The sequence below is a fragment of the Cibotium barometz genome, chromosome 48 (assembly GCF_041138505.1).
Source record: "Cibotium barometz isolate CiBa-2024 chromosome 48, ASM4113850v1, whole genome shotgun sequence".
Lineage (NCBI taxonomy): Eukaryota > Viridiplantae > Streptophyta > Polypodiopsida > Cyatheales > Cibotiaceae > Cibotium > Cibotium barometz.
In genome coordinates, this window is record NC_141093.1 from 23,088,981 (window position 1) to 23,116,013 (window position 27,033).

Here is a 27,033-nt window from a genome sequence, read left to right on the forward strand (position 1 = left end):
CCTCTAGTAGACGTTAATACAGCTTTCTTTCTTTCTCTCTCTCTCTCAAAGGTACTTGCCACTGAAGCCTTAAGCTCTCTCTCTCTCTCTCTCTCTCTCTCTCTCTCTCTCTCTCAACTTTCACCCTCTCATGGCATCTTCTTCACAAGCAGCCTCGGCTCCGCACGTCGTGGTCACGGTCACCGTGAAACATTTCACTATCGAAACGAAACATGCTGAAACGATTTATTTTGGAACAAAACATTTCAACACCAGGTAGGTGGACGATGAAACGTTGGACCGAAACGATCATATACATAAAATGTGAAGGTACTGGCCAATAATTATAAGATGATATTAGCATATTTGTCATCAATAAACAAAGAAGACGTACAAAAGAGAAGAGAAAAGAACAAATAGGATGAAAGAAGGAAAGAGTGAGAATTATAAAAGCTAAAAAGCACACAAAATCACAGCCTTTTTCCCCACATGAAACGATATGGTTTCAATGTGTACACGAAACGTTTCAACACTGAAACGTGAAACGAGTTTCAAAGCCACCGAAACGAGTTTCATGGTGACCATGGTCATGGTGGTGCTAGAAGAACCGACGGTTGGTCATGGTGGGAAGAGGTTAATGCCAATCGCCCTGGAAGTGGAGAAGGTTCACGCCCGTGGTCTTGCAAGCTTTGCCCCTATAGGCGAATGAGTGGGTCAGACAAAGTGAGAGCCCACCTTATGCATGAGTCCGGGCACGAGGTTCGATTTTGCACAGGAATTACATCGGAGAAGAGAAGAGAGCTTCTTGAGCGCATTGCCGAGCATGAGGCTTTGAGGGCTGCAAGGCCGGCACGTGTGGCTGTGGATCCTACAGCATTTGTGACACCGCCCGAGGGATCTATTTTCAGAGTCAACCTCTACACCACGGCCACATGGTGTAGGTTCCTTTACGATGCCCACACCCACGCAGCGACAGAGTACACTTGAGGGAAGCTGGGATCCTAAGAAGAAGGAAGAGGTTGATACACTTGTGGCTCGCCTCTTCTTCCATGACCATACTGCTAGGTAAGACTTGACTCTTCCCTCTTCTCCATGTCACGACTCACATGATTTTTCCAAGTTTCATTCTTGAAAGTTGACACTTGTTTCTTTGTGTGTTCAGATCCGAGTACTTCAAGGCTATAGTGAAGAGGATTGGGGAGTATGGTCCAAACTACACCCCCCCATCATAGGAGTCTTTGCACACCACATTGCTCAACAAGGAGAAGTGCCTTGTTGAGCAAGCTGCAGAGGACACAAAGCGGCTATGGGCAAAGAATGGAGTGTCACTCATTGCACATGGATGGAGTGACACACGAAAGCGGTCCATCCATGGCCTCGTTGCATATTCCCATGGCGAGATGTACTTTATTGCTTCACATGATGCCTCAGGGACAGGGAAGAGTGTAGACGTGCTTGCAACGGAGTGGGCAAGTGGCATTGAGCTCATGGACCCAGAATGTGTGGTGGGTTTTGTTGCAAAAGGTAAGGCTGCAAATAGGGCAGCTGGAGCTATCATTGAGGGCATGTATCCACACATGACTATGTCATATTGTATGGCACATTGTTTGAACAATCTTTTAAAGAATATTGGAAAGATGTCATGGATTGAGCTTATCATTCAAGAGGCCAATCAAATGGTAACTTTTGTCCTGAACCATTAGTTCCTCCGCCACAAGTTCTCCAAGAAATCAAGGCTCTCACTTCTCAAATACTCTGACACCCGTCAACTTCTTGATGCTGGACCGCTTGAAGGAGTACAATGGTGCATTGAGGCAGCTCTTCATCAACGACGAGTTCACCACTTCTACATTGGCTTCGACAGCCATAGGCAGATTATGCAAGGAGCATGCAGAGAGTACTTCCTCTTGTGAGGATGTGAAACGCATTGATGCTATGGTGAGGCCTATCGTCCACTTGTTGAGGCTTGTAGATGCTATGCAGCCATGCATCGGGAAGGTGTATGAGGCGATGGATAGAATGATACAGAAGTTGCAAGAGTTAAAGCCCGATGAGGACAGATACGAGGAGATTCGTTCCTTATGTGTGACGAGGTGAAACTCCTATACCTCTCCCTTGCATGCAGCTACATATGTGGTGGACCCTGAGTTTCAGGGTAATGGACAGGAGAGTGACAGAGAGGTCAGTAGTGGCTGGAGACGCATATTGGATCGTCTAGTGCCGGATGGAGGCATTAGGCGCAAAATTAGAGACCAGCTTGCTACATACAGATCCTTTCGGATGCACAGGAGAATGGGGCTGCTTTGTGGTGGGAAGACTATGGTTCAGATGAATCTGAGCTGCAACACTTGGCTATCCGCATTCTCAGCCAAGCTGTAAGCTCCTCTTGTTTGGAGCACCTTTGGAGTCTTTACAGCCATATTGCATCAAAGAAGAGGAGCTGCCTTGGTGTAGAAAAGGCCAATGATCTTAACTTTGTAAGTGCAAACTTGCAAATGCTTTGCAAGGGTGCGAGTGCAAAGGCAGATCCCTTTACCCAGTGGGAGATGGAGCAAGAGGAGAGAAATGAGCAGGCGGCAACACAACAGAGCCCAAAGGTCGATGCCACTACCTTTCAGACTGGTCATGTAGGCAGCCATGATCATGAGACTAGTACTTCTCACGCTCCAACCTCCGATTGAGCATTGCAGGCTGTATGATTGATCATTTAGCTATGTTTCATTGTTTTGACTTTTGAGTCTTGACTCAGTACTTTATGTGCATTGTAGACACTATTCTTTTGTTATTTGATAGTGATCATCATTCCATGCTTATATATTGGTTTGTCGGTGTCCTTATTAGCGCATGTACGGTGTTTGCATTGTGCAATGCGCATTTACTAAATAACTCAAAACTTTAAACTTTAAAGTGATGCCTTCAAAGTTCAAAGTGTAAAAACATAAATGTTCTTTTATTTAGTGTGATTTGTAGTCTATGTAAGAATACTTCAATAAATTGCATATTCCATATGCCATCCCCGTCCCCCCGTTCCCTGCCTTTGACTGTTCCCTGTCCCCATCCCATGTGACTGCTTTTATCAAAAATTGCCAAACCCTAATTCAGTCATAAACCCTAGATTGTGTTGTATCTTTACACATCCTCTTAGTACTCCATTAGACCTTCCAAACAAGCCTTTACCCTTCCGATTCCGACATCGTTTGCTACGTCAAAGTGACATAGTTGACTTTTTGGCAAAAGACAAAACAGAGTTGACTTTCACTTTGACTTCGGTCAAACCTTTTGGGAAGATGATAGTACTTGCTAAGACAATCCCAACAAGCTAAAGAACGTTAAAATCAGGTTAGTTTTGGTCATTTTATAGGCAATTTTTCATTTTCAACAGTACTTCAACAGCCCTAAAACAAAGAGTATATGCCCCATCCAAAAATTTACTGTTTTTACATGTTGTGTTAGTACACATCATTAGCTCTCCATAGAGCCCTTGAAGACTTCAGTGTCTCAGCGGATGTACTACTTGAGAGTATGTTCCGCAGGACATGACACGTTGCATTGCCACGTGGCAATGATGACATGGTCTAATGATGGCTACTCACTTTCTCTCTCTCTTGAAGGCTGCCCATGAAGAATACCGGCTGTTGGGGACTGTTTTGGAGGCTTCCATCGCAAAGAAATATTGAAGGCAAGGGTATTTAAACCAGCCATTGCACTGGCTGTACCAATCCTTGTACTTGTTGTACTTGATGTACCACCCATTGTATCGACTGTACCAACTTTTGTACTTGCTGTACCAACCACTGTACCTGCTGTACTAGTCACTGTACATGTTGTACCAACATTTGTACTTGCTGTACCTATTGTACCAACCACTGTACCGGCTATACCAACCACTGTACCGGCTGTACCAACCATTGTACCTATTGTACCGGCTGAATGGAGAGTTGTACTTGCTGTACCACCTCTATTGCATGAAGACCCGTGGTTTTTGGGGAAGAATCAGTACCCACACGGGGTATATGGATTATATTGTTGGCTCGGCATTTCTACAGCCTATGTTCCGGCTTGGTTGCCTCATGTTGGGCTGTGTTATGGCATTTGTATATAGATAATCCGGCATCTCCCGTGGGGAGAGTAAGGCTCTCAAAGCTTGTACATGATATTATTCTCCTTGGGTAATAAAATACTCCAAGGGGGGGTCGGCCCATTCCGGCCTCTATGCGGTGTCACATGTGCAAGCTCCATTTTCAACATTTGTGGATGTTTTGTCCAGCTTTATGTTTTATGCAAAGTGATGATGGATATGTGTTAAGGCTGTGGCCATGTTTAAATGTTTTAATATGCATTGATGGTATCAACAAGTGTGTCAAAGGCCCTAGTCCCCCGGGCACCCGCCACGAGTTACATTGGTATCAGAGCATAGGCTTTCTTGGAAGCGGAGGCTTCCTTCTATCAATAAGAAAGAGAAAAAATCTCAAGTGGGGACCACACTTACCATCATTGCTGTTAAGCATGGCTAGCCACTTCATAGCTTATGAAACAAGAGCATGAGCAGTAGACAGCTTGTTGATTTAAGGATTTATGAATTAATAAAATTTATCTTGGAAGTATGGAGTTGGCTTTATGTGCACACGTTTAGCACTCTTTCCATATGGATATTGTGGATTATATTATCAAGCTTACAAGCAAGCTATATGGAGATATATCTCAAGATATCTTAAGGATATGGTGACGAGATATTTCTTTTGGCTTCATGACCAACCTGGCAAAGAAAAGCTAAGTATACTTTGAGTTTGCAAAGTTGGTGCTTTGGCTATTTACTATGAAGTATTTTTTATGTTCACTAATACTTGTGTAGCCATGCAAGGAGAAAGGTGGTGTTGTTTGCCTTGAGATGGTTTCAGGAAAACATTGTTTATGGCTCCCTTTATTGGGATGGATTATAAATATGGAGATTTCTTTCTTGGACAAGATTATGGACGAATCTGTCCCAGTTTATAGAGAAGAAATATTTGGATAATATAATGCTTTTATGGATAAAAGTCCACCTCTACTCCAAGGTGTGTGTTTAGCACAGAGTATGTGGTAAGAGTTATGGTATACAGGTCTATGGATTCCTGGACTTCTTTTCTAGGGATTTGGATCTATCCTCAGGTTTATGGTTTACGGATTATTCTTTTTGGCTCCCTTAATTTGGGATGCATTGGACTTATGAAACTCATTGTTCACATACCCTGTGTAGTGTTCTCTTGTCCTACGTGCTCTCTTAAAGATTGTTTCTGCCATGTGTGGGTGGAACAATAGAGAGCAGATGGAAGGGAACAAGGGCACTTCAGAGGGTAGTGTCGAGCACAACATACCGTGTGTAGTGTTCTCTTGTCCTACGTACTCTCTTGAAGATTGTTTCTACCATATCTGGGTGGAACAATAGAGAGCAGATGGAAGGGAACATGGGCACTTGAGAGGGTAGTGTGAGTTGGTGGCCGAAATGCCTACAAACTATTGGTAGCAGAAATGCTTATGGAACACCAGGCTATCTATGCCTGCGAGTGATTGTTTTATCTTGTTACTTGTGCCCACCTCTCATCCAAGGTCTGTGGTCAGAGTACCAACACGGAGTGCAAGTGGTAAAGTGGACATGATGCCTGGTTGGCACGGGACTTATGTCTATGCCCAGGGTCATGTGGACCGATGCCTTGTTGGCAGGAGACTTCTTTTGTCTCGCCCGGGACATGGATTATGATATCTGGACTTATGGGACTGATATGTCTCGCCCATTTACTTGGGACATGATTATGATATCTGGCCTTATGGGACTGTTTTGTCTCGCCCATTTATTTGGGACATCGATTTATTTATTTTTTAAAGCCATATTAGAATCACTATCTCCCCATACAGAGGCCAAGAGGTTCATTGTTCATCTCACCATGCATGTGGATTCATGTTGGGATTGTGAGAGGGCAATTCAATGAACACTCCACCATACACGGGGATTCGTGTTGCGATTGTGGAGTGAGCGTTTCATTGTTTCCACACCATGCTTGTTGATCAGAGTTAGGATTGTATGGGAGAACTTGGGAACTGTTGGGATTGGGAGAAAGGATTGCCAGAACTATGGAGAACCAGCTTTTTTGTCACCATGGTTTGTGCTCTTGAATGACACCAGTTTGTGTGCATAGCACATGTTTCTGTGCGAGGCACTAGTTTCTTGTGCATGGCACTTATTTAAGTGTCTTAGCACCTGGTTCGTGATTCTCATTGGCATATGATTATCTCATTGATATTGGTGATTGAGACACAATTGGCTCTTGTGCCTGTGTCTAGCATATCTTCCATGGAATTCTCGCCCATTTACTTTGGGACATGATTTTGATATTGGTATTATGGAGACTTATTTAGTCTCACCCATTTCTTTGGGACATGGATTCTTCAATTATATTAGATTTTTGAGACTGTCTCGTCTCGCCCACTTGATCAGACATGATTATATCTTGAATATATGGCTTGAACCTTAAAGTTGCGGACAACTTTTAAGAAGTTGGGAAGGATGTCACCAGCCTGGACATTTCCCAGTATGAAAGGAGTCTAGTGGACTCCAGGATGTCTAAATATTTGGAAAGTACAAGCTTTGGGAATGGGGGATTATCCTAAATTACAAAGGACCACACTCCTAAAATTTAGGAGAGTTGCTATTTTTGGCCCGTCTCCGATGGAAATTCTGTTCGCGTCATTACATCTGGAATTGAGCAAATACTAAGAGTTGGCAAAGTGCCTATGACAGAATGTCTACCAGTTGGGATATTTTTAGAGATAAAGTTCATGGAAGCATCCATCTCTTAGATTGGGACATGTGGCAAGAAAGTGACCAAAGTGAGACAAGTGGCCTGACACTTGTTAGAAAGTGGATCAAAGTGAGACAAATGGCCTCACACTTGTCACTTCAGCTATTGTGTACATTGTAGCCTTCTCTTGCCATTTTAGCTCATGGGAGGCCCAAATCTATAAATTGGAGTCCTCTCTCTTCATTAATAGAGGCTCTCTCTTGCTGCACACTAGCCCCTGCCACCGTTACAGGCTGCCCTAATGATGGCTACTCACTTTCTCTCTCTCTTTAAGGCTGCCCATGAAGAATACCGGCTGTTGGGGACTGTTTTGGAGGCTTCCATCGCGAAGAAATACTGAAGGCAAGGGTATTTAAACCAGCCATTGTACTGGCTGTACCAGTCCTTGTACTTGTTGTACCACCCATTGTACCGACTGTACCAGCTTTTGTACTTGCTGTACCAGCCATTGTACCTGCTGTACTAGTCACTATACATGATGTACCAACATTTGTACTTGCTATACCAGCCACCATACTGGCTGTACCAGCCACTGTACCGACTGTACCAACCACTGTACCGGCTGTACCGACTGAATGGAGAGTTGTACTTGTTGTACCAGCTCTATTGCATGAAGACCGGTGGTTTTTGGGAAAGAATCAGTACCCACACGGAGGTATATGGATTATATTGTTGGCTCGACATTTCTACAGCCTACGTTCCGGCTTGGTTGCCTCGTGTTGGGCTGTGTTATGGCATTTGTATATGGATAATCCGGCATCTCCCGTGGGGAGAGTAAGGCCCTCAAAGCTTGTACATGATATTATTCTCCTTGGGTAATAAAATACTCCAAGGGAGGAGTCGGCCCATTCCGGCCTCTATGCGGTGTCACATGTGCAAGCTCCATTTTCAGCATTTGTGGATGTTTTGTCCAGCTTTATGTTTTATACAAAGTGATGATGGATATGTGTTAAGGCTGTGGCCATGTTTAAATGTTTTAATATGCATTGATGGTATCAACAAGTGTGTCAAAGGCCCTAGTCCCCCGGGCACCTGCTGCGAGTTTCATCAGAATACTTCAAGGCCATGGTTAAGAAGATTGAGGAGTATGGCTGGCTCAACCTATACGCCCCCTCGTCCAAGAGCTTGCACACTACATTACTCGAGAAGGAAAAGCGCATTGTAGAGCAAGCAGCCGACAACACAAAGCGGCAATGGGAGAGGAGCGGAGTCTCCCTCATTGTGGATGGATGGAGCGACACCCGCAAGAGAAGTATTCATGGTGTGGTTGCATATTACTGCGGATAGATGTACTTCATCTCATCTCATGATGCATCCCGCACCGAGAAGAGCGCGGATGTGCTTGCAATAGAGTGGGCTACCAGCCTACCACCATGGAGATCATTGGCCCCGAGCATGTAATGGGCTTTGTTGCGGATGGGGAGCCTTCGAATAGGGCGATGAGAGCTATCTTCCAAGGTATGTATGGATATGTCACGATGTCCTTTGTATGGCTCATTGCCATAGTTGCAATGTTGCCTGGGAAAACCTACGTTTTTCAACGTTTTCTATCCAGAGAGCACGTTTTTGGGGAGAAAAAAAAACGTCTACAAGTGACTGGGAAACTGATTGAAGGAACTCCTGCCTTGCACAAATCAACTCCTCTAGTTTACTATTGTCATCATTCATGCATGATTGCGTCTATCAGGCTTCAACATGCTTTACTTTGTGTATTTCAGACTTCAGTTTACTTTTTTTGTAACAACTCAGGATTCAAACTTTTTGTGATCACTTTGAGTGCCATTATTGAGTAGTTGCCATTATTGATGATGAAATCCAGATCTTGATTCTTGATGTTGCCAGTTTATTTATGCCAATTGGTCAGTGACTCAGTTGGGTGCCCACTCTAATTGGGTCACCCAGATTCTTTAGTTTTAGCTTGCAAACATGTTTTAATGTGTAAATGATGCATGTTTAATATTGTTTTGCAAGGAAGGCAACATATTTTTAACATATTATAAACCTGTATATAAATTTTGAGGCCTGTACCCCTCCTTTTTGTATGAAACGTTTTTGAAACTTCTGGAAAATGAATGAAACGTTTTTGAAACTTCTGGAAAATGAATGAAACGTTTATGAAACACGTTTCATGAAACGCCTGGCCATTGCCTAAATAACCTCCTCAAGGACATAGGGGCATTGCCATGGATCAGCCCACTCATTGAGGAGGCCAACACCATGGTCTCCTTTGTCCTCAAACACCAACAACTTCGGCATGAGTTCAACAAGAGGTCCTCTCTCTCTCTCTCTCTCTCTCTCTCTCTCTCTCTCTCTCTCTCTCCTCACGACACCCGATTTGCCTACAACTTCCTCGTGTTGGGCCAGTTGAAGGATTGTAGTGGTGCTTTGAGGGGGCTTTTCCTTAGCGATGAGTTTGTCGACATGCAAGAGTCCCGTACAAACATCGGCCGAGAGAGTAGGTTACGGGCGAATGACGCCTCTTGGTGGGAGAGTGTAAAGACCACGGATGCTATGGTGAGGCCCATAGTCCACCTATTGAGGATTGTAGACGCTATGCAACCATGCATAGGCAAGGTCTACGAGGCCATGGATCGCATGATACAAAAGTTGAAAGACTTTGTGCCTAACGAAGACAAATACAAGATACATGCCTTGTGTCTAGGAAGGTGGAATTCCTACTACTCTTGCAACAAGCAAGAGAGCGACTGAGAGGTGAGCGTTGGGTGGAGGATCATCTTGGACCGTCTTGTAACTGATGCATCAGTTAGGCGCAAGATTAGAAAACAGCTTTCCATGTACGGGTCATTTCATGGCTCCTATGGTTGTCATGATGCACAGATCGACCGCTCCAAAGTTGGTGCTACTCTATGGCGCGAGGACTTTGGTTCGGATGGACTGGAGCTACAGCAGCTGGCCATTCGCATACTTAGCCAGACGGTCAACTCCTCTTGCTTGGAGCAACTTTGGAGCACCTAGTACCTACAGCCACGTTGCCTCGAGGAAGAGGAACCAACTCGGGGTAGAGCGTGCCAATGACCTTGTCTTCGTCAACGCGAACTTGCGAATGCTTTGCAAGAGCGTTTGCCCTTTCCCTCTTTTGCTCGACTCTTTTTAAGTCTCAATGCGTGCGAGAGGATCGGGAAGGACGCACCTCTGGTGTACCAGTTATCGTGCCCACGGTAAATACTGGGTAGCCAAGGGCGGAGCGGCTGGAAAGATACTTCAATGGACGAGAGAGAGAGAAAGGCGTCGAGAGATCCTCGCCGCTCAACCCTATACACTCTAGGATCCTTCCTCGAACCTGCTCTTCCTATCATTGAAGAATGAATAAAGACATCTCGTTACATAGAATTGGAGGCTATTTGGAATAGCCGATTAGTCGGTTGGGTCGAATACTAGGGAGTCTCAACAAGAAGAGCAACAAGAGGATGAGGTGCAATAGCAACATGCCAGTGAAGATGAGCTTGATGTTCCTTTGGCACAAGCTACCCATGACCATGAGGTGAGCTCTTCACGTGGATGATCATTCATGGATCATGATTAATGGGCCTTACTACTTAGCTCTAGGCTTTAGCACTTTTGAGTCTTTCCATGCTTTAGCCTTTTTAAGTTTTTTGTCCTTCCATGTATTGTGCCTCCTTAAGGCTTAGTCTTGACTCTTGAGTCATGACTCATTTTGTATCTACTTAATACAATCAACCATCAACGCCTTCACTCTTTGATCGACGTATTTTGTTAACATGACTCAAAAGCTTAGTATTTTAGTGTAAATTTGTGCTCATTTTGATGTACTTCCAAATAGAATAAGTACATAGTAGAAAAACTTTTAAAAGAAGTATTTTTTAAGTGTCGTTCCCTCCCTCATCCCCGTTCCCTGCTTATGGCAGTCCCCCGTCCCGTCCCCGTCCCCATCCCCGTTACCGTCCCCTGTCCCTTGTGACTATGAGCCGGTGTGTGGATGGCTATCTCCGGGTGGACCCAGCATATTGGATGCTCAGGCTCGTCTTATCATCATCCATTGCATGACTCCATCTATACAGGCACAGTTTGTCTCTACCTAAAGTAATGCTCATCAGATGTGGGCAGAGATCGAAAGGAGGTATGGGAGAGTTTCGACAGTGAAAATTGCCAAATTGGAGTCAGATCTGGAGAAGCTTACAATCAATGAGTCAGATAACTTGATTGTGAAGATTGGAGAGTTCACCCATATCAAGCTGCAGCTTGAGGAGTACGGGAGCACCATCAACAATCCCATCCATAAACTTATTGGTAAATTGCTTGCTTCCTTTGATTCTTTTAAGGATAATATTTATTTCCGTGATCCTCTCCCCCCTTTTGAGGAAGTTATGAGTTATCTCCACGACAAGTGCATGCTTTGTGGAAAAGGAAAGAAGGAGTCTACTTTTGTTGTCTCTGACAGAGGTAAAGGCAAAGGCGAAAAAGGGACCTCCAACAACAAAGGACAAAAGCAATGAATGTGATTACTGTAGTGGCAGGACAGGTCATATTGAGGCTCGTTGCTTTGCTCGTCGTGATGACTCTCAAGCAGCCAAAGCCAAGTATAAAGCCCAAGATGCTTCCAAAGCATCTGACAAGAACAACAACAAAAACAAGGGCAAGGACAAAGTTTCAGAGGCGGGATTTGCCAAAGTTGCATACAAGGCACTCCTCGTGATCACAGCGATGACTTCTCCAGAAGAGGTCAGTGACAAACCTGAAGCGGTGAAATGGGTTGGTGATAGTGGTGCTTCTGCCCACGTGACCAATCAAGCCCATATCTTGGAGGACTACCAGACTCTCTCTTTTTCAATTCGTATCCACGACAACTCTTCGCTTCCTATCACCAGTGTTGGTAATGTTTCTTTGGGTTCCTCTGCCACCTTACATGATGTTTTATATGTACCATGGATTTCCAAAAATCAATTTTTTGTATACAAAGCTTCTCATAAGGGACTTGGTGTATACTTTGATGATGATGTCATTGAAGTGATCGACAGGAAAACTCTCTCGGTTGTTGCCAATGGAGTTCTCTACAAGATGACCAACTTTTCTTCCCGGATCCCTCATTGACTCATATTCATCAGTTTTCTCCTCTTGATGGCTTTGGTTTCTAAGGCAGATACTTCTCTGTGGCATTCACGCTTCGGTCATGTTCCCATTGCTGCCTTACAGAAGTTCCATTCTCAACACGTTGTCAACGGACTACCTCAACTCAGGTCTCTTTCACACATCTTTGCATGTATAAGCTCTAATCGTCGGGTTGCTCGATAAGTGGCCTCCTCTGGAAATGCATCTCAATGATGCTTGCCCATCATGGGCAGGATGAGCATCTTGCTGGACCCATGGAGATTGAGTCCCTTGGAGGGCCTCAATATTTTCTTCTCTTTGTGATGATTTCACTCGCAAAGTGTAACATGCAGAAGCTTCGGAGAAGATCGGTTAACTTCAATGCTCAGAAATCAGCACTCTTTTCGCGACGGAATTAACGCACAAAACTGAATGAAGATGTGCAAAAAATAGAGAGAGAGAGAGAGAGAGAGGGAGAGATGGAGAGGACACAGTATTGGGTCCCAAATACCCTCTGTAGGGCCCCCACCACGGATGGTGTATTTGCTTTATTAGAATGATGTAAATCTGAAAAGAAAATACAAAAATCTTGACCTTTCTTGGCTGAGAAATCTCTGCCCTTGACGTGCAGTCCTCCACCCCTTTGCTTTAGCAACTCCTTGGCTTGTCTGGCCCTTGTTTGCCTTGGCTCTTGGTGAAATATGAGATAACACAATGACTTGTGGGCTCACCTATTTATACTCCCAATAAATAGCAGTCGGCCAGCTCTTATCCAGGCGGCCAGCACCTTTTTGTCCCATGGCTGAATCTAGGGGCTGGGCACTGAATCTATGCTGTTTTGGGGACTGGGCTGTTAGAAGTCATCTTTTGTCTTTATCAGACATCAGGGCCTCTGTTGTGGGTGTGCCCGCCCTTTGTAGGTGTTTTATCATTTTTCCTCACTCCCCGTATTTTTTCCCCATTTTTTCCTATTTTTCCAGGGTATGGGAGGCAGTGTAGGACCTGTCGGCTATACCAGATGCTGGCCGACTGGTCACAAGCAGTCCCAGATTCTCTCTGCTGCTGCTGGCCGACTCCACACGTGTGAGGGCCGACCCTGAGAAGCTGGCCGACTGGTGATTTTCACTTGTCGTGGGCATTTTATGTCCTGTCGACTGTTCCTACTGCAAGCCGACTGCATATATGGGGCCATATAAAATGGCCCCCTACTCATTGTATCTTGTTTTCATTGGGGGATCTTGTGTATAGAGAAGAGTGTGGGATCTCTCTCCTTCTCTTGTGCTATCTATTTTCTGCATTCTACTTGCTCTTGTGGTCTCAAATTTTGTTATCATCTCCGCTGCGTATTTTGACATGGTATCAAAGCCCTAGGCTCTTGAAAGATCTTGGGAGTTTTCTAAGCAAGAGGGGGATTGTTGCGTTGCTGATTGGTGGACTGTTCGGGACTGTTCGGGAAGAGAAGTAGCAAGAGGAAGGCGGGCTAAGTTGCTGGACAGCCACTTGCAGGTTTAAAGTTTTTTTTTTTCCCACCCACCCACCCTTTTCAGTTACATCCCCGCGATGGCAGATTTGTTAGAGCTGGCTGAGAAGCATGTGAAGATCCCAACTCTCCCCATGTTCCCAGCGGACCGTCAGTTGGACGGGAACAATTACAGATCTGGAAGGTGATGATGGAGTCTGTGCTGGAGTCATATGGCCTTGCTGATTTCATCGTTATCGGGGTTCCACGGCCAGAAGCAGAGGAAGGGGAATTACTATCAATGAAAAAGGACCGCGAGGCACAGGCACAAATGTGGGATCGTGTCAACGCCAGGGTCCGGTCATTTATCTTCCTCAACTGCACACCACAAGTAATCAATCACGTAAAGCATATGACGCTAGCCAGAGGCATATGGCAGCAGTTGGCTTCTCTTTATAGCAGGATATCACCCATGAAGAGGATTTCCTTGGAAGTGCAGATGCGGGTTATGAACCCTGCAAAGTCATCGATGATGCGGGAGCACATTAACAAGCTGCAGGCCCTCCAGCAGGAAGTCCTCCAAGCTGGGAAGGAGATATCATCAGAAGATATGGCCATTACTTTGATGTCCCACTTGCCTGCTCATTATTCCGCTTTCTACTCCTCTTTGATTACTAGTAGCAGGCTCAGCACCATTACCTGGGAGGAGCTTGTGCCCATGGTCTTGGACCAGGAGGAATGTTTCACGAACCCTCCTCACAGCGGAGGTTCCGAGGCCTTAACTGGCCAACGGCGGCTGAAAGGCCGGAATAACAACAAGGGCAAAGGGAAGGCTTCATCGGAGAAGTCTTTTGAGAAGAAGCCTGAAACAGAACGAGAGAAACTGAAGGCCGAGCGGTCCTGCAATGATTGTGGCGAGAAAGGCCACTACTAGAGGAAGTGTCCTAAGCGGACTGGGAAGAGTGCTGATTCTTCAGCCTTCGCTCCAAAGACTCCAGCATTTGTGTACTTAGAGATGATGGACTCAGATGCTTCATCGTCTTCGAGCGAGGAGGCAGTTGGCTTCGCCGCAAAGGATACTCGGGAATGGCTTCTTACCAGTGGTGCTTCCAGGCACATGACTCCGTCTCGTGACTTCTTTCTGGATCTGAAACAGCAGTCAGGTCACATTTTCATTGGTGACAACTCTACCATTCCGATACACAGTGAGGGCCGGATGGAGATTATTCCCGATGGCAAGGGGGGGCTTTACGTCCCTGCTCTTGGTTTTCATCTTCTGTCAATGCATGAAGTATGCAAGACTGGCTTTCGGGTGGAATTTGAGGAGCACTCAGTTGCTCTACGGGACCGTGAGACTGGCCAGGTTGTTTGGGAAGGCAGTGTGGAGAATGGTATCTACAAGCTCTCTGCACTCTCCTCATTGACAGGTTCTCAGGTCGGAGATCTGTGGCACTTTCGTTTTGGCCACTTAAATGTGGATGCACTGCGGCGAGCTTTCTGGGACCAGATGGTGGTTGGCTTGCCAGATGTTGGCAGCAAGCAAGGACGTTGCAGTTCTTGCATACATGGTAAGCAGCATAGGGAATCCTTTCCGAAGCAGTCTTCCAAGCGGGCTTCAAAACCATTGGAGTTGATATACACTGACTTGTGTGGACCTCAGTAGACACCATCACTGGGAGGATCTCTCTATTTTATGCTGCTTGTTGATGACTGTACCAGATTCACGTGGGTCTACTTTCTTTCACAGAAGGACCAAGCTTTTGCACGGTTCAAGGATTGGCACGTGATGGTGGAAAAAAGAGTCTGGATTGCAGGTAAAGACTCTCAGGGCTGACAGAGGGGGTGAATTCTCCTCGAATGTATTTCTCAGATTTTGTGCAGATCATGGCATCAAGAGGGAACTGACCAATACAGGATCACCTTTAGAGAATGGAGTTGTAGAACGCAAAAACAGGACTGTGGTGGAGATGGCGACGACCATGCTGGAGCATCGTGATCTTTCTCGTCCACTTTGGGGAGAGGCTGTGGCAACAGCTGTCCATACCCTCAATCGGTCTCCAACGACTTCAGTACCTAATATGACTCCGTTTGAGGCATACTTTGGCAGAAAACCTAATGTCTCGCACTTCCGTGTTTTTGGGAGTGATGCGTATGTACATATTTCGAAGAAGCAGAGGGGGAAGCTTGACTCCAAATCCCGCAAGCTTATATTTGTGGGGTATAATTCTCTTTCCAAGGAATACAGATTGTAAGATCCAAATAGGAATGAGATTGTTGTCTTCCGGGATGTGGTTTTTGATGAGCATGTTCCAGTATCCACTGTCGAGGAGCCGCCACTTCTTGGAGATCCAGAAGAGTCTGATGATGATTCCCAGACCATTGTTCTGGTTGATCAACCTCAGTCAGTACAGGAGGTTGAGCCCGTAGCTAGAGTAGAGCCCCCACAACGACAGGAGGCTCCACGATCTGTTCGAGTACCCATGTGGTTGTTGGACACCCTTCGGGAGTCAGGTGTCACGGAGTTACCCTCCGAGTGGACCACAACAGACGGCCCTCGAAAATCGCACAGAGTCCGCGACAAAAGCAATACAACGAAGCTTCTTCAAGTAAACTATGCTTTGATGTCTCGTATTATGCGGAACAAGGAGCCCACTTCCATTAAGAAAGCCCTTTCACAGGATACTTGGAGGAAAGCCATGCAGGTGGAACTTGATGCCATCGAGAAGAACAAAACATGGGAGTTCGTACCGAGGCCGTCGAAACAGTCAGTCATTGGTGTCAAATGGGTCTTTAAGACCAAACATGCGTCAGATGGGTCGGTGGACAAACACAAAGCCAGACTTGTGGCTAAAGGTTATGCTCAACGACCAGGCATCGACTACGAGGATACATTTGCACTGACAGCACGGATGACCCTTGCTTCTTCTCAGAGGTGGCCAGTGTATCAAATGGATGTAAAATCTGCGTTCCTTAATGGTGACCTGCAGGAGGAGGTGTATGTTGAGAAGCCTCCAGGCTTGTTGTTCCAAGATCACAAGGAATGGTTTACAGGTTACGTAAGGCGTTGTATGGTCTTAAGCAGGCTCCCAAGGCTTGGAATCAAAAGATTGATTCTTTCTTTGTTCGGACTGGTTTTCAAAGATCGGTTGCAGATCCCAACCTGTATCTCTTTCAGGAACGCGGCATGGTTACAATTATCATCCTTTATGTGGATGATCTCATTCTCACCGGCGGTCATGTGGAGCACATTAGCGTGACGAAGGCTGCCTTGTCAAAGGAGTTTGAGATGACCGACATAGGCTTACTACATTTCTTTTTGGGATTGGAGATCTGGCAGACCCAGAGGGGGTTTTTTGTCTCTCAGCAGCAGTATGTTCATGAGTTGCTTGAGGCCTTTGGGATGGAGAATTGCAAGCCTATTACTTCGCCGATGGACCCAAACACAAAGTTAACTGTTAATGATCCTTGTGAGCCAATTGATGCCTCGCACTATCGGAAGTTGGTTGGTTCATTGATCTGGTTGCTGAACACCAGATTGGACTTGAGCTTCTCCGTGGGGCTGTTGAGCTCTTTTATGCAGACGCCATTGAAGTCTCATTGGGACGCAGGATTGCAGATCTAACGGTATCTGCAGAGTACGAAGGATCTAGGACTCTTTTACACAGGAGGGGAAGGAGTCGGACTCCAAGGTTGGAGTGACTCAGATTGGGGAGGAGATCAAGACACGAGGAGATCTACTTCTGGTTACAGTTTTACTCTCGGCTCAGAAGCAGTTTCTTGGAGCAGTAAGAGGCAGCCAACTATTGCCCTATCTTCGACAGAGGCAGAGTACTGGGCTGCTTGTGGTGCTGCTTGCGAGGTTGTGTGGCTGCGGAGGCTGCTAGGCGAGATTGGGTTTCCACAGAAGGAGCCCACAGTCATCCAGTGTGATAACCAGAGTTGTATAGCTATTGCTCGGAACCCGGTCTTCCATGCCCCCATGCCCGAACCAAGCACATAGAGATACGGTATCACTTTGTACGTGAGAAGATCTAGGCTGGTGACATCTTGCTACTTTATTGTTCGACGGAGGACAATGCGGCGGAGCTCTTCACGAAGTCTCTACCTCAGGCTACGCTCAGGCGGCACTCCAGCTCCCTAGGGTTGATTTCCCAGCCAAGAGCTGAGAGGGAGTGTTAGAAGTCATCTCCTGTCTTTATCAGACACCAGGGCCTCTGTTGTGGGTGTGCCCACCCTTTGTAGGTGTTTTATCATTTTTCCTCACTCCCCGTATTTTTTTTCCATTTTGCCCTATTTTTCCAGGGTATGGGAGGCAGTGTAGGACCTGTCGGCTGTACCAGATGCTGGCCAAGTGGTCACATGCAGTCCCAGATTCTCTCTGTTGCTGGCCGACTCCACACGTGTGAGGGCCGACCCTAAGAAGGTTGCCGACTGGTGATTTTCACTGGTCGTGGACATTTTAAGTCCTATCGACTGTTCCTATTGCAGGCCGACTGCATATATGGGACCATATAAAATGGCCCCATGGCCCCCCTACTCATTGTATCTTGTTTTCATTGCGGGATCTTGTGTATAGAGAAGAGTTACACGCCTATCTATCTCCTCTTGTGCTGTCTATTTTCTGCACTCTACTTGCTCTTGTGGTCTCAGATTTTGTTATCATCTCCGTTGCGTATTTTGACATGGGCAGCCTGTATAGGCTGCCCCAAACTTGCCCTACAGCCCTCGTAACACTAGATGTGTTGTTGGCTGCCCCTGCCATGCCCTAGGGTTGTCCTACAGCCTCTCCATGGCTGGTGGGTTCAGCCAAGGCCTTCCTGGCCCTCATGGGGGTGGTTTCACAGTATTCCCATGCCCACACTAAGACTTGGGGTAGCCCTATGGGCTGGCCCCTATTCCTAAAAGCAAACCCTAACTATCTACAAAATGATCTGGCATCCGATACCATACCAAATACATAGAATCACTGACATCATTCCAAAGGGAGACTCACAGCGCAGACTGGCACTGTTTAATATGCAGGACAGTGCACACCAGACCTTGGACTCCTGTGCAGGACAATGGACACCTGACCTCGGACGACTGACATGGATCCTTGGCTGACTCGTCCCAGATTGAGCTCACGTGGGACTAGTTTACCATCCCAGGTCCTGCACCTTCTGTACAGATATGTCTACGTGGCATCCAAGTGCGGGATGCACGTGACATCCCCTTCTGCTTAACTTGACGGAAGCTGCATAGCCTCCAAATAATCCGTCAATAACGCCGGATAGTCTTCGAAAAACTCTTTGTCAAGCCATACCGCTTCATGGGTCCCTCGGTCCTGAAACTCCGTGAGGAACTGTCTTTGTCTTCGGCCTAAGCCATGTTTGAAACGGTGCAGAAGGATCTGTTCTGGAACCATAACTTCTGCTTCATCAACAATATCTGGTTCCGCCTCATCTTTAACTTCTGAAGGGATAGGACCTGCATATGGCTTTAACCAACTGACGTGAAACACATCGTACATAGTCCAACTCCAAGGTAGCTTTAACTGCATAGACACCTCATTAATCTTCTTCCTGATGGAAAAAGGTCCGAAGCTCCTGAAAGACAACTTTGGGCATCGCTTGCCCACCTGTTTCAACCTTTGCTTCATAATCCGAATAAACCCAATCCCCTTCCGAAAACTTCATATCCCTTTGGTCTTTATTGGCTTGTCGAGTGTAGGCCTCTTGCGCTTTAGCCAACCTGTGCTTGACTGACTCTAAAATCTCCTGGTAAGACTCCGTCACTCTGTTCGCTTCAGGTACTGAAGACGAGGTCCTGGTCAACAATGACTCGAAAGGTCTTCCAAATGCTGCCTCATATGGAGTCCTGCCAATAACTGCAGAAAAAGAATCATTCAAAACAGCTTGAACTAAAGGCAAATAAGATTCCCACTTACCTTGCTGATCGTGGACATAACACTTCAGTACCAAAGTTATCAGACAATGCCCTCCAAAAATGACTGGTAAACTTGGCATCTCGGTCTGACACTATGGTCCTAGGAATCCCGCCAATCGAGTACCAATGCCGAATGAACAACTGGGTAACATCCTCAACGGTCACATTGACCTTGCAAGGAATAAGCATAACAATTTTGCTAAATCTATCAACAATAGTTAAGCACTGCGTATTACGCTTACCCGGACTGGGAGGCAGATTCGCGGCAAAGTCCATTGAAATATCTTGGAAAGGACCCTCAGGAATTGGCAAGGGCTGTAACAACCCTATCTTCTTTCCACGAGGAGCTTTCACCTTTTGACAAATATCACAATGTTGTACATATGTAAACACATCCCGCCTCATCTTTGGCCAATAATATTGCCGTTCTAATTTCTCCAGAGTCGAATTCATGCCCCTATGACCACCTGTAATGGCATCATGGGCATTATGGAGAAGAGCTGCCCTGAACGACTTCATGACACACAATCGGCCTTTGTAGAAAAGCCAACCATCGCGTATCAGAAAGTGGCATGGTCCTGTGGTATCCAATGCATGTTCCCATTGTGTACCAAATTCCTCGGAATCCGCGTACGTATTCTTCATGTCGTCTAGTCCTGTACCAACAAGATCGAGTGTAGTGGTCTGAATCGAAGTCACTTGTCCCTTCATGCTCAAAGCATCGGCCACTGGATTAGCCTTTCCTGGAAGGTACTCAATCATACCACCGAATTGCTGGAATATCCGACTCCAACGGTGTTGTCGATCACTCCACTGTGCACTTGGCATTGTGTCTGAATCCAGCATAATGCCTGATGGTCAGTGCGAACCTCAAAGTCACGGCCATACAAAAAATGTTTCCAATGTTTCAAGGCCTGTATAACTGCAAGGAGTTCACGATCGTGGACTGAGTAGTTTTTGTCTGCGGACAGTAACTTACGAGACATGTAAGCTACTGGATGACCATTCTGTTGTAACACACCTCCAATTGCGATGTTGCTCGCATCGCTGATCACCTTAAATGGTTCGTCCCACGAGGCAAGTGCTAAACAAGGCGCTTCTGATAAAGCCACCTTGAGGTTCTTGAATGCCTCCAACGGTCGTGGAGTTGGTCGAATCTTTTGCCTTCTTATCTTCACACCCTTTTGCAAATCGGTGAGATCCGCCGAGAGATCAGAAAACTTGTCTATGTGGGTGGAGTATGCCTGGCATATACCCACAAAGGACCTAATGTCGTAGGCTGTCTGAGGTACTTCCCAGTTGACAATCTCGGCCACTTTAGCCAAATCAAGTCGAATGCCTTCTCCACTAATTATGTGTCCCACGTAATGTACCTGGAACACATAAAATTCCGACTTCTTTTCATTGACATAGAGCTCGTTGCTTTCCAGCAACTTAAGAACTTTCTCCACATCAATGTCATGCTGCTCAACCGTAGCTGAAAATACCAATATGTCGTCCAGAAAAATGAACACACTTTCCAATCAAATCCCGAAAAACACGCATCATCATGCGGTTAAATGTAGTTGGGGCGTTCGTCAAGCCAAATGGCATGACCACAAATTCATAGTGGGCCCGTTCCATACAGAAGGTTGTCTTGGGGATGTCCCCCTCCACAATCTGCACCTCGTGGTACCCACTCTTTAAATCAAGTTTCGATAACACCTTTGCTCCATTCAGCCTTTCGAGAATATAATCAATTCGAGGCATCGGGAATCTGCTCTTGATAGTCAGCTTGTTCAGTGCACAATAATCGACACACAAACGGGAAGACCCATCTTTCTTCTTGACAAATAAAATCGGTGCTGCAAATGGCGACACGCTGGAGCGGATGGAGCCAGATTGCAACAATTCTTGGAGTTGGCGGTCCAACTCCGATCCCATTGCCTTGGAAAAGCGGTACGGAAACTTGCTCGGGGATTCCGAGCCTGGGAGGAGGTCAATCTTGTGGTCCTCCGGTCTGGACGGGGGGAGCTGGGAGGGAGACTGTCTCGAAGAAAAATCTTCTTGAACTTTTCATGGAGAGCTGAGTACTTCTCGGAAGCACTCGCCACGTCTAGGCTGTCTGGATGTATATCATCGCACACTGTGCGCCTTTCCTGACTCCTCGCTTAGCCTGCAAGTGACTTATGAGCGGAAAGTTCGGAATTCCTGGCTCACACTTAATGGTCACTGGGGCGTTTGACACATTCCGATTGATCTGGAACGTGTGCTTGTCCCACTTGACATCAGGAAGAAACTTGTGAAACCACTGAATACCCAAAATTATGTCTGCTCCGACAAGAGGGGCAACCATAAAGTCACGCACAAACTCTATGCCCTGAATCACTAACTTAGCACCTAGAGCTTCATACTTGACGCTCGTTGTCATGTCTGTGCTAAAACCCTCGACTTGTTTGTCCACTGAAGTCAGCTCGAAACGGGCACGCCTAGCGGCCTGTTCCATGACCACATCCTCCGTGCTGCCGCTGTCAAACAAGACAACGACTCTTTGGCCACCTATGTAGCCAAAGGACTTGAGCAATTCGTTGCGCTCATACTCCTAGTCATGGGCACCCTTCTGCTTATCTTCAAGCTCCCGGCTAATAATTGCTCCAACTAAAGCACCGAGATTTGAAAAACTAGGGACAGCCACTGGGGTCTGTGTGGGAGCTGAGCTCACCACGGAAGCTGTGGAGGTAGCGGTGGCGGGCTTTGGAGGCTTCTTAGGACACTCCCAAGAAGTATGTTCTTTTGTATGACAAAAGAAACATCTATCCTCCTCCTTGTACTGAGAAAGCTCCTGAGCACTCAACTTGCCACCTGTCTTGCCTGCCTCCGCTTTTTGGTCTAGAGTAAGCTTGAGACGCATTGTTCAAGTTCTTGGAGCCAGAGGCTCCCGGGCTTTGACCGGGGAAAGACCCCGTCTAGTTCTGGCCTTTGCCCCCCGAGGCGATAGCCCTGGGAGAAGCCGGCTGGGAAGTCTTGGACTTGCCACCATTATGCTTCATTTCTGCACTATGCGCAAGAGAGAGTGCGTCTTCGAAGGTGGCAGGCCTAAACATACGCACCTCCCATTGGATTTGCGTGTCAAGGCCATACAAAAACTACCCTTTCTTGTCTGAATCAGATAAGCCCAATTGCAAACATAAAGTCAAAATTCTATTGGCAAACTGAAGGACTGGTAGCGCGCTCCCTTGAACTCATCTTCGAGTCACTCAAGGTAGTGGGGTGGTAGAAACCGCTACTTAAGGTCGCGGACAAACTCGTCCCACACATAAGCTGCCATACCTAATCTGGTGTGGGCCTGAGCCGACTGAGTCCACCAAGGAATGGCCTCATCTTCCAAGTACCAACTGGCTAAGATCACTCTGTCAGTATCTGTCTTTCTAACTGCAGCAAAGTAAGCTTGAAACTGATGCAACCATGAATAGAGAGTTGTGGGATCAAGTTTACCATTATACTTACTGAAATTCATTTTCTCAGGAAAATGATTCGAGGGCGCCGCCGGTGTCAATCTGGCGTCCAATGCTTTGAGGTAACGCTCGTGTTCCACGCGTCGCATGGCTTCGTCTTCTCGTTGTCGGATCTCCAATGCACGCATCTGCAACTCAAGCAAAGAGATTGGCTGCGGCTGTGACCCTGTGAGAGGGTTCCTGTGTCGAGTATCTGGTATCTAGGATACAGAAGGAGAGGGAGGAGGAGATGGAAAATGCGACACTGGAGAGCGGGTACGCTCCTCTAGAGCCAAGATCTACGCCTTCTGCTCATCCAACTTGGCTGTCTGTTTTGCGATTGCTCGCATCATCTACTGGAACATGTCTGTGACACTCAAGCCTGGTGCCCAAGCTGGGCTGCCTGGTGCACTCTCGTCCCATGGTTCTTGGTCTCTCTCGTCATCGAAGCTCGCCATAGCAGGAAAATGCACTTCCTTTCCGGAACGCAATCCGACCATCCACTATCTGTGTGGGAGACATCCGGAGGCTTCCGGAGGCTGAAAACCAACCGTCCTTCGAGGGACAAGAGTCACTCTGAAAGGGGTAATCCACCGGCGTCTAAAAACCAACCACATGAGCGAGAAAAAATTCTGGTTTCTTTGCTGAATCTTTGTACTTGAAGTAGGCTCTGATGCCACTGTAACATGCGGAAGCTTTACAGAAGAATCGGTAACTTCAATACCCACAATTCAGCACTCTTTTCGCGACAGAAATTAACGCACAAACTGAAAGGAGATGTGCAGAAAATAGAGAGAGAGGGAGAGATGGAGAGGACACAGTATTGGGTCCCAATTACCCTCTGTAGGGCCTCCACCACGGATGGTGTCTTTGCTTTATTAGAATGATGTGAATCTGAAAAGAAAATACAGAACTCTTGACCTTTCTTGGCTGGGAAAATCCCTGCCCTTGACCTTCAGTTCTCCACCCCTTTGCTTAGCAACTCCCTTGGCTTGTCTAGCCCTTGATTTGCTTGAGCTCTTGGTGAATAATGAGATGAATGAATGGGAACATGGGCTCTCCCTTTTATACTAGCCCAACTACAGCAATCGGCTAGCATAGAACCAGATGGCCAGCACAAATATCCCACGACTTGTGAAAATTCAACAATAAATGCTAAAATAAATCACCTAAAATGCGGCGCATTATTCCAAACTGGCTAGGAGGTGATGCGCCTGCTTCCAGAGTGCTAGGCACAGCCTTTGCCCACATTCCAAGGGCTGGGCAGCCTGTATGGGCTGCCCCATACTTGCCCTACAGCCATATAAAGGCTGTAAACTCCTGGAATCTGCCTTATTCTTGCCCTAGGGCTGTCCTACAGCCCCTCCATGGCTGGTGGTTTCAGCCTGGGCCTTCCTGGCCCTCATGGGGGTGGTTCCACACCATTCCCATGCCCACACTAAGATCCGGGGTAGCCCTATGGACTAGCCCCTTGTCCTAAACACTAACTACTCAGTGATCTGGCATCCAGTACCATACCAGATACACAGAATCACTGACATCATTCTAGAGGGAGACTCACAGCGCGGGCTGGCACTGTTTCATGTGCAGGACAGTGCACACCTGACCTTAGACTCCTGTGCAGGACAATGCACACCTGACCTCGGACATCTGAGATGGATCCCTGGCTGACTCGTCCCGGACTGGGCTCACATGGGACCAGTTCACCATCCCAGGTCCTGCACCTTCTGTACAGAAATGTCTACGTGGCATCCAAGTGCGGGATGCACGTAACATCAGAATCATGTGATACGAGGACAATCCAAGCATATCGTGGTGCATTATCATTTTGTACGTGACTAGATCGAGTTGGGACTTCTTCGGCTGGCCTACTGTTTTACCAAGGACAATGTGGCTTATCTCTTCACCAAACCACTTCCGAGAGCTACTTTGGAGGTGTTACTTCAACGTAATGGTATTGGACCGCCCCTTTGGTACTGAAGAGGAGGTGTTGGAATATATCACCTCGAGAGGGTCTACGTCACCGTTTCATGCTTGTACTGGTCATTTTATGAGACCCTGCATTTGAATATTTTAGCAGATATTATTTGGGATTTTTCTACCATTTTTTAGGCATTTTATGCTACTAGACAGCTATTGACCCGCTACAACTGGCCGACCAACTCTCTAGAGGGATATTGACAGCATTTTATGTTACTGGAAAATTTTTTAAAAAAAGTATTTTTTGAGTGCCGTTCCCTCCCCCGTCCCCATTCCCTACTTATGGCCGTCCCCCGTCCCGTCCCGTCCCTGTCCCCATCCCCCGTCCCTTCCCCTTGTGGTACTAAGGTGTCTGTGTGGTTAGTATGGTGTGTGTGTGTGTGTAGCCGGGTGAAATTCCCGTGTGTGTTATCCTAGCTTAAGTATCCATTCTTCATCATTACCATTAAAATCCTTCCATATCTATAGTCCTGGACTCAAGCTGGTACGTGAGTGAACAAACACTTACAGACGGTCGATTCTCATATATTGAAATGTATCCCTACACATTCTGTAGTTTAATGTCATTTAAGCCTCAGAGACGCTGGCAGAATTAAAAAACTTACCATGCCGAAGGAATGCGGCTCCAGAATGATGACAAGCGGGTAAACTCAGATTTTGGAACTTTTTGAAGTAGAACTCTCCTGGGCTGCAAGACACTGATGGCACCACCTGTGTTGAAATCCTTGACAGAGAGAAGAGCTGGTGGCGAACGATAACGAAAACCAGTCGGCGGGGGCGGAGAGGGAGGCGGTGGTGGTGGTGGTGGTGGTGGAGGCGACGGAGAAGTATTACTCCATATGACAACCATGTATATGCCATAGCCAATCATGGCTAGCCCAACCAGGGTGAAAAGGAAGTTTATGACTTTCAGTAAAAATTGAATGAAGCCTCTGCAAGCCATCTTATCTAATGGGATATGTACAAAAATCTCTGTTTGTTCTAGCTGTTTGTAAAAGAAAAACAAAAAAAAAAAAAAAAGCCAAATCATATGAGAAAGGACTGCTTGAAAAAAGGTAGCTAAAACGACTACCATCAATACACTAGATGTGCTACAGGTGAATCAAAGCACCCTGAAGTATGGTTACATCAAGGAAAAGCAGAAGGCCGTGGATGAAAAAGCAAAAATTTACAGGAAATATTGGAAAAGAACAAAGCAACTATAGGGGCAGGGTGACTAGAGAAGGGTAAACAACTATACTGTACATCATTACAGTACGTCAGGAAAAATCCCTCGTAATGTGTTTCGAACTCCGCTAAACCCCTAGGATAAACAATCTGACACATGCAAAGAAAACCAGATATAAATTCTTCTGTACTCACCAGTATGACAGAAAACAGAGACCTTCTGCGTGAGAGCCCCTGCTTATCCCGTTCTCTGTTAAGTCTTCCACTTCAGATCTGTGTTTAATATATCAGCGTATTGCTGAGAGAGAGCCTGCACTTCTAGGGTTTGCCGGACCGAGCTAGGGTTTGCTGGCGTGTTGCTTTCTTCTTGTTCAAAAGGCTAGGGTTCAAAAACCTGCGCTTCTAGAGTTTTATTGACAGCTGATACGGCAAACCTTCTCTTACTTTCATCGACCAGTCTGGTATTCGCAAACAACACGCGATCCTGGCATCAGTGGCATGTTCGCTTCACTTTATTGAAGGTGCGTGCCCATTGAAAAGCTAATTGGGCGGCTCGACAACACACGACGCCCGCTCAGCCGTGGGGCATGGTTTTTATTTTTATTTTTTTATTTTTTTTATTTTTCTTTTCCGAGTACTGAAATTACACGCGGTGGAGTATCTAATAACTCCAATGATGAAGACTCTCTGGAAGCAGTTATCCTAGCTAAGAAGAAAGAGGTGGTTGCATCCTCTGTAAAAGATAGGAAGTTGGACAAGCACATCTTGTAACTTGTTCAGCTTCAAACTGAATTAGATGACTAAGTTAAGCTTTTTAAATAAGTTGTTTGTAACAGAATGGTGCCTTGCATAGACTTTCTGTAAAATCGAACAGTACTATTTTTTTACTTTTAATATAATTTTAAGGCTCTTCTCGAGAAAAAAAATATTTTTCTTTTTATCTTTTTTGTGATGCTCTAGAGGCCTAGAACCTCTCCTCCTTAGAGAGGCAAGAGTGCTACAAGTGAAACAACAGGACTTGTTTTAGGGCTTTCCCATGATGCATTTAAGCATAAATACGGGAAGGCAACACACTTTTCAACATTCAAATCCTTAACTGGCTGAAAACGCAACATTTAGCTTTTCTCTTGAGACTTGCCATATTTGG

General features: G+C 46.2%; 1 protein-coding gene across 1 annotated transcript in view; it reads right to left on the minus strand.

The window, feature by feature from the left end:
* LOC147610976 (tobamovirus multiplication protein 2A-like) overlaps positions 1 to 26,414 on the minus strand; it is a 53,684-nt gene extending 27,270 nt beyond the window's left edge. The window contains exons 1-2 of the mRNA XM_086785624.1: positions 26,082 to 26,414; positions 25,325 to 25,704 (exon numbers count right to left, since the gene is read on the minus strand). Of these exons, the coding sequence (XP_086641750.1) occupies positions 25,325 to 25,662 (338 nt within the window). The 5' untranslated portion in view covers positions 25,663 to 25,704; positions 26,082 to 26,414. The remainder of the gene's footprint in view (positions 1 to 25,324; positions 25,705 to 26,081) is intronic.
* Positions 26,415 to 27,033: the final 619 nt, after the last annotated feature.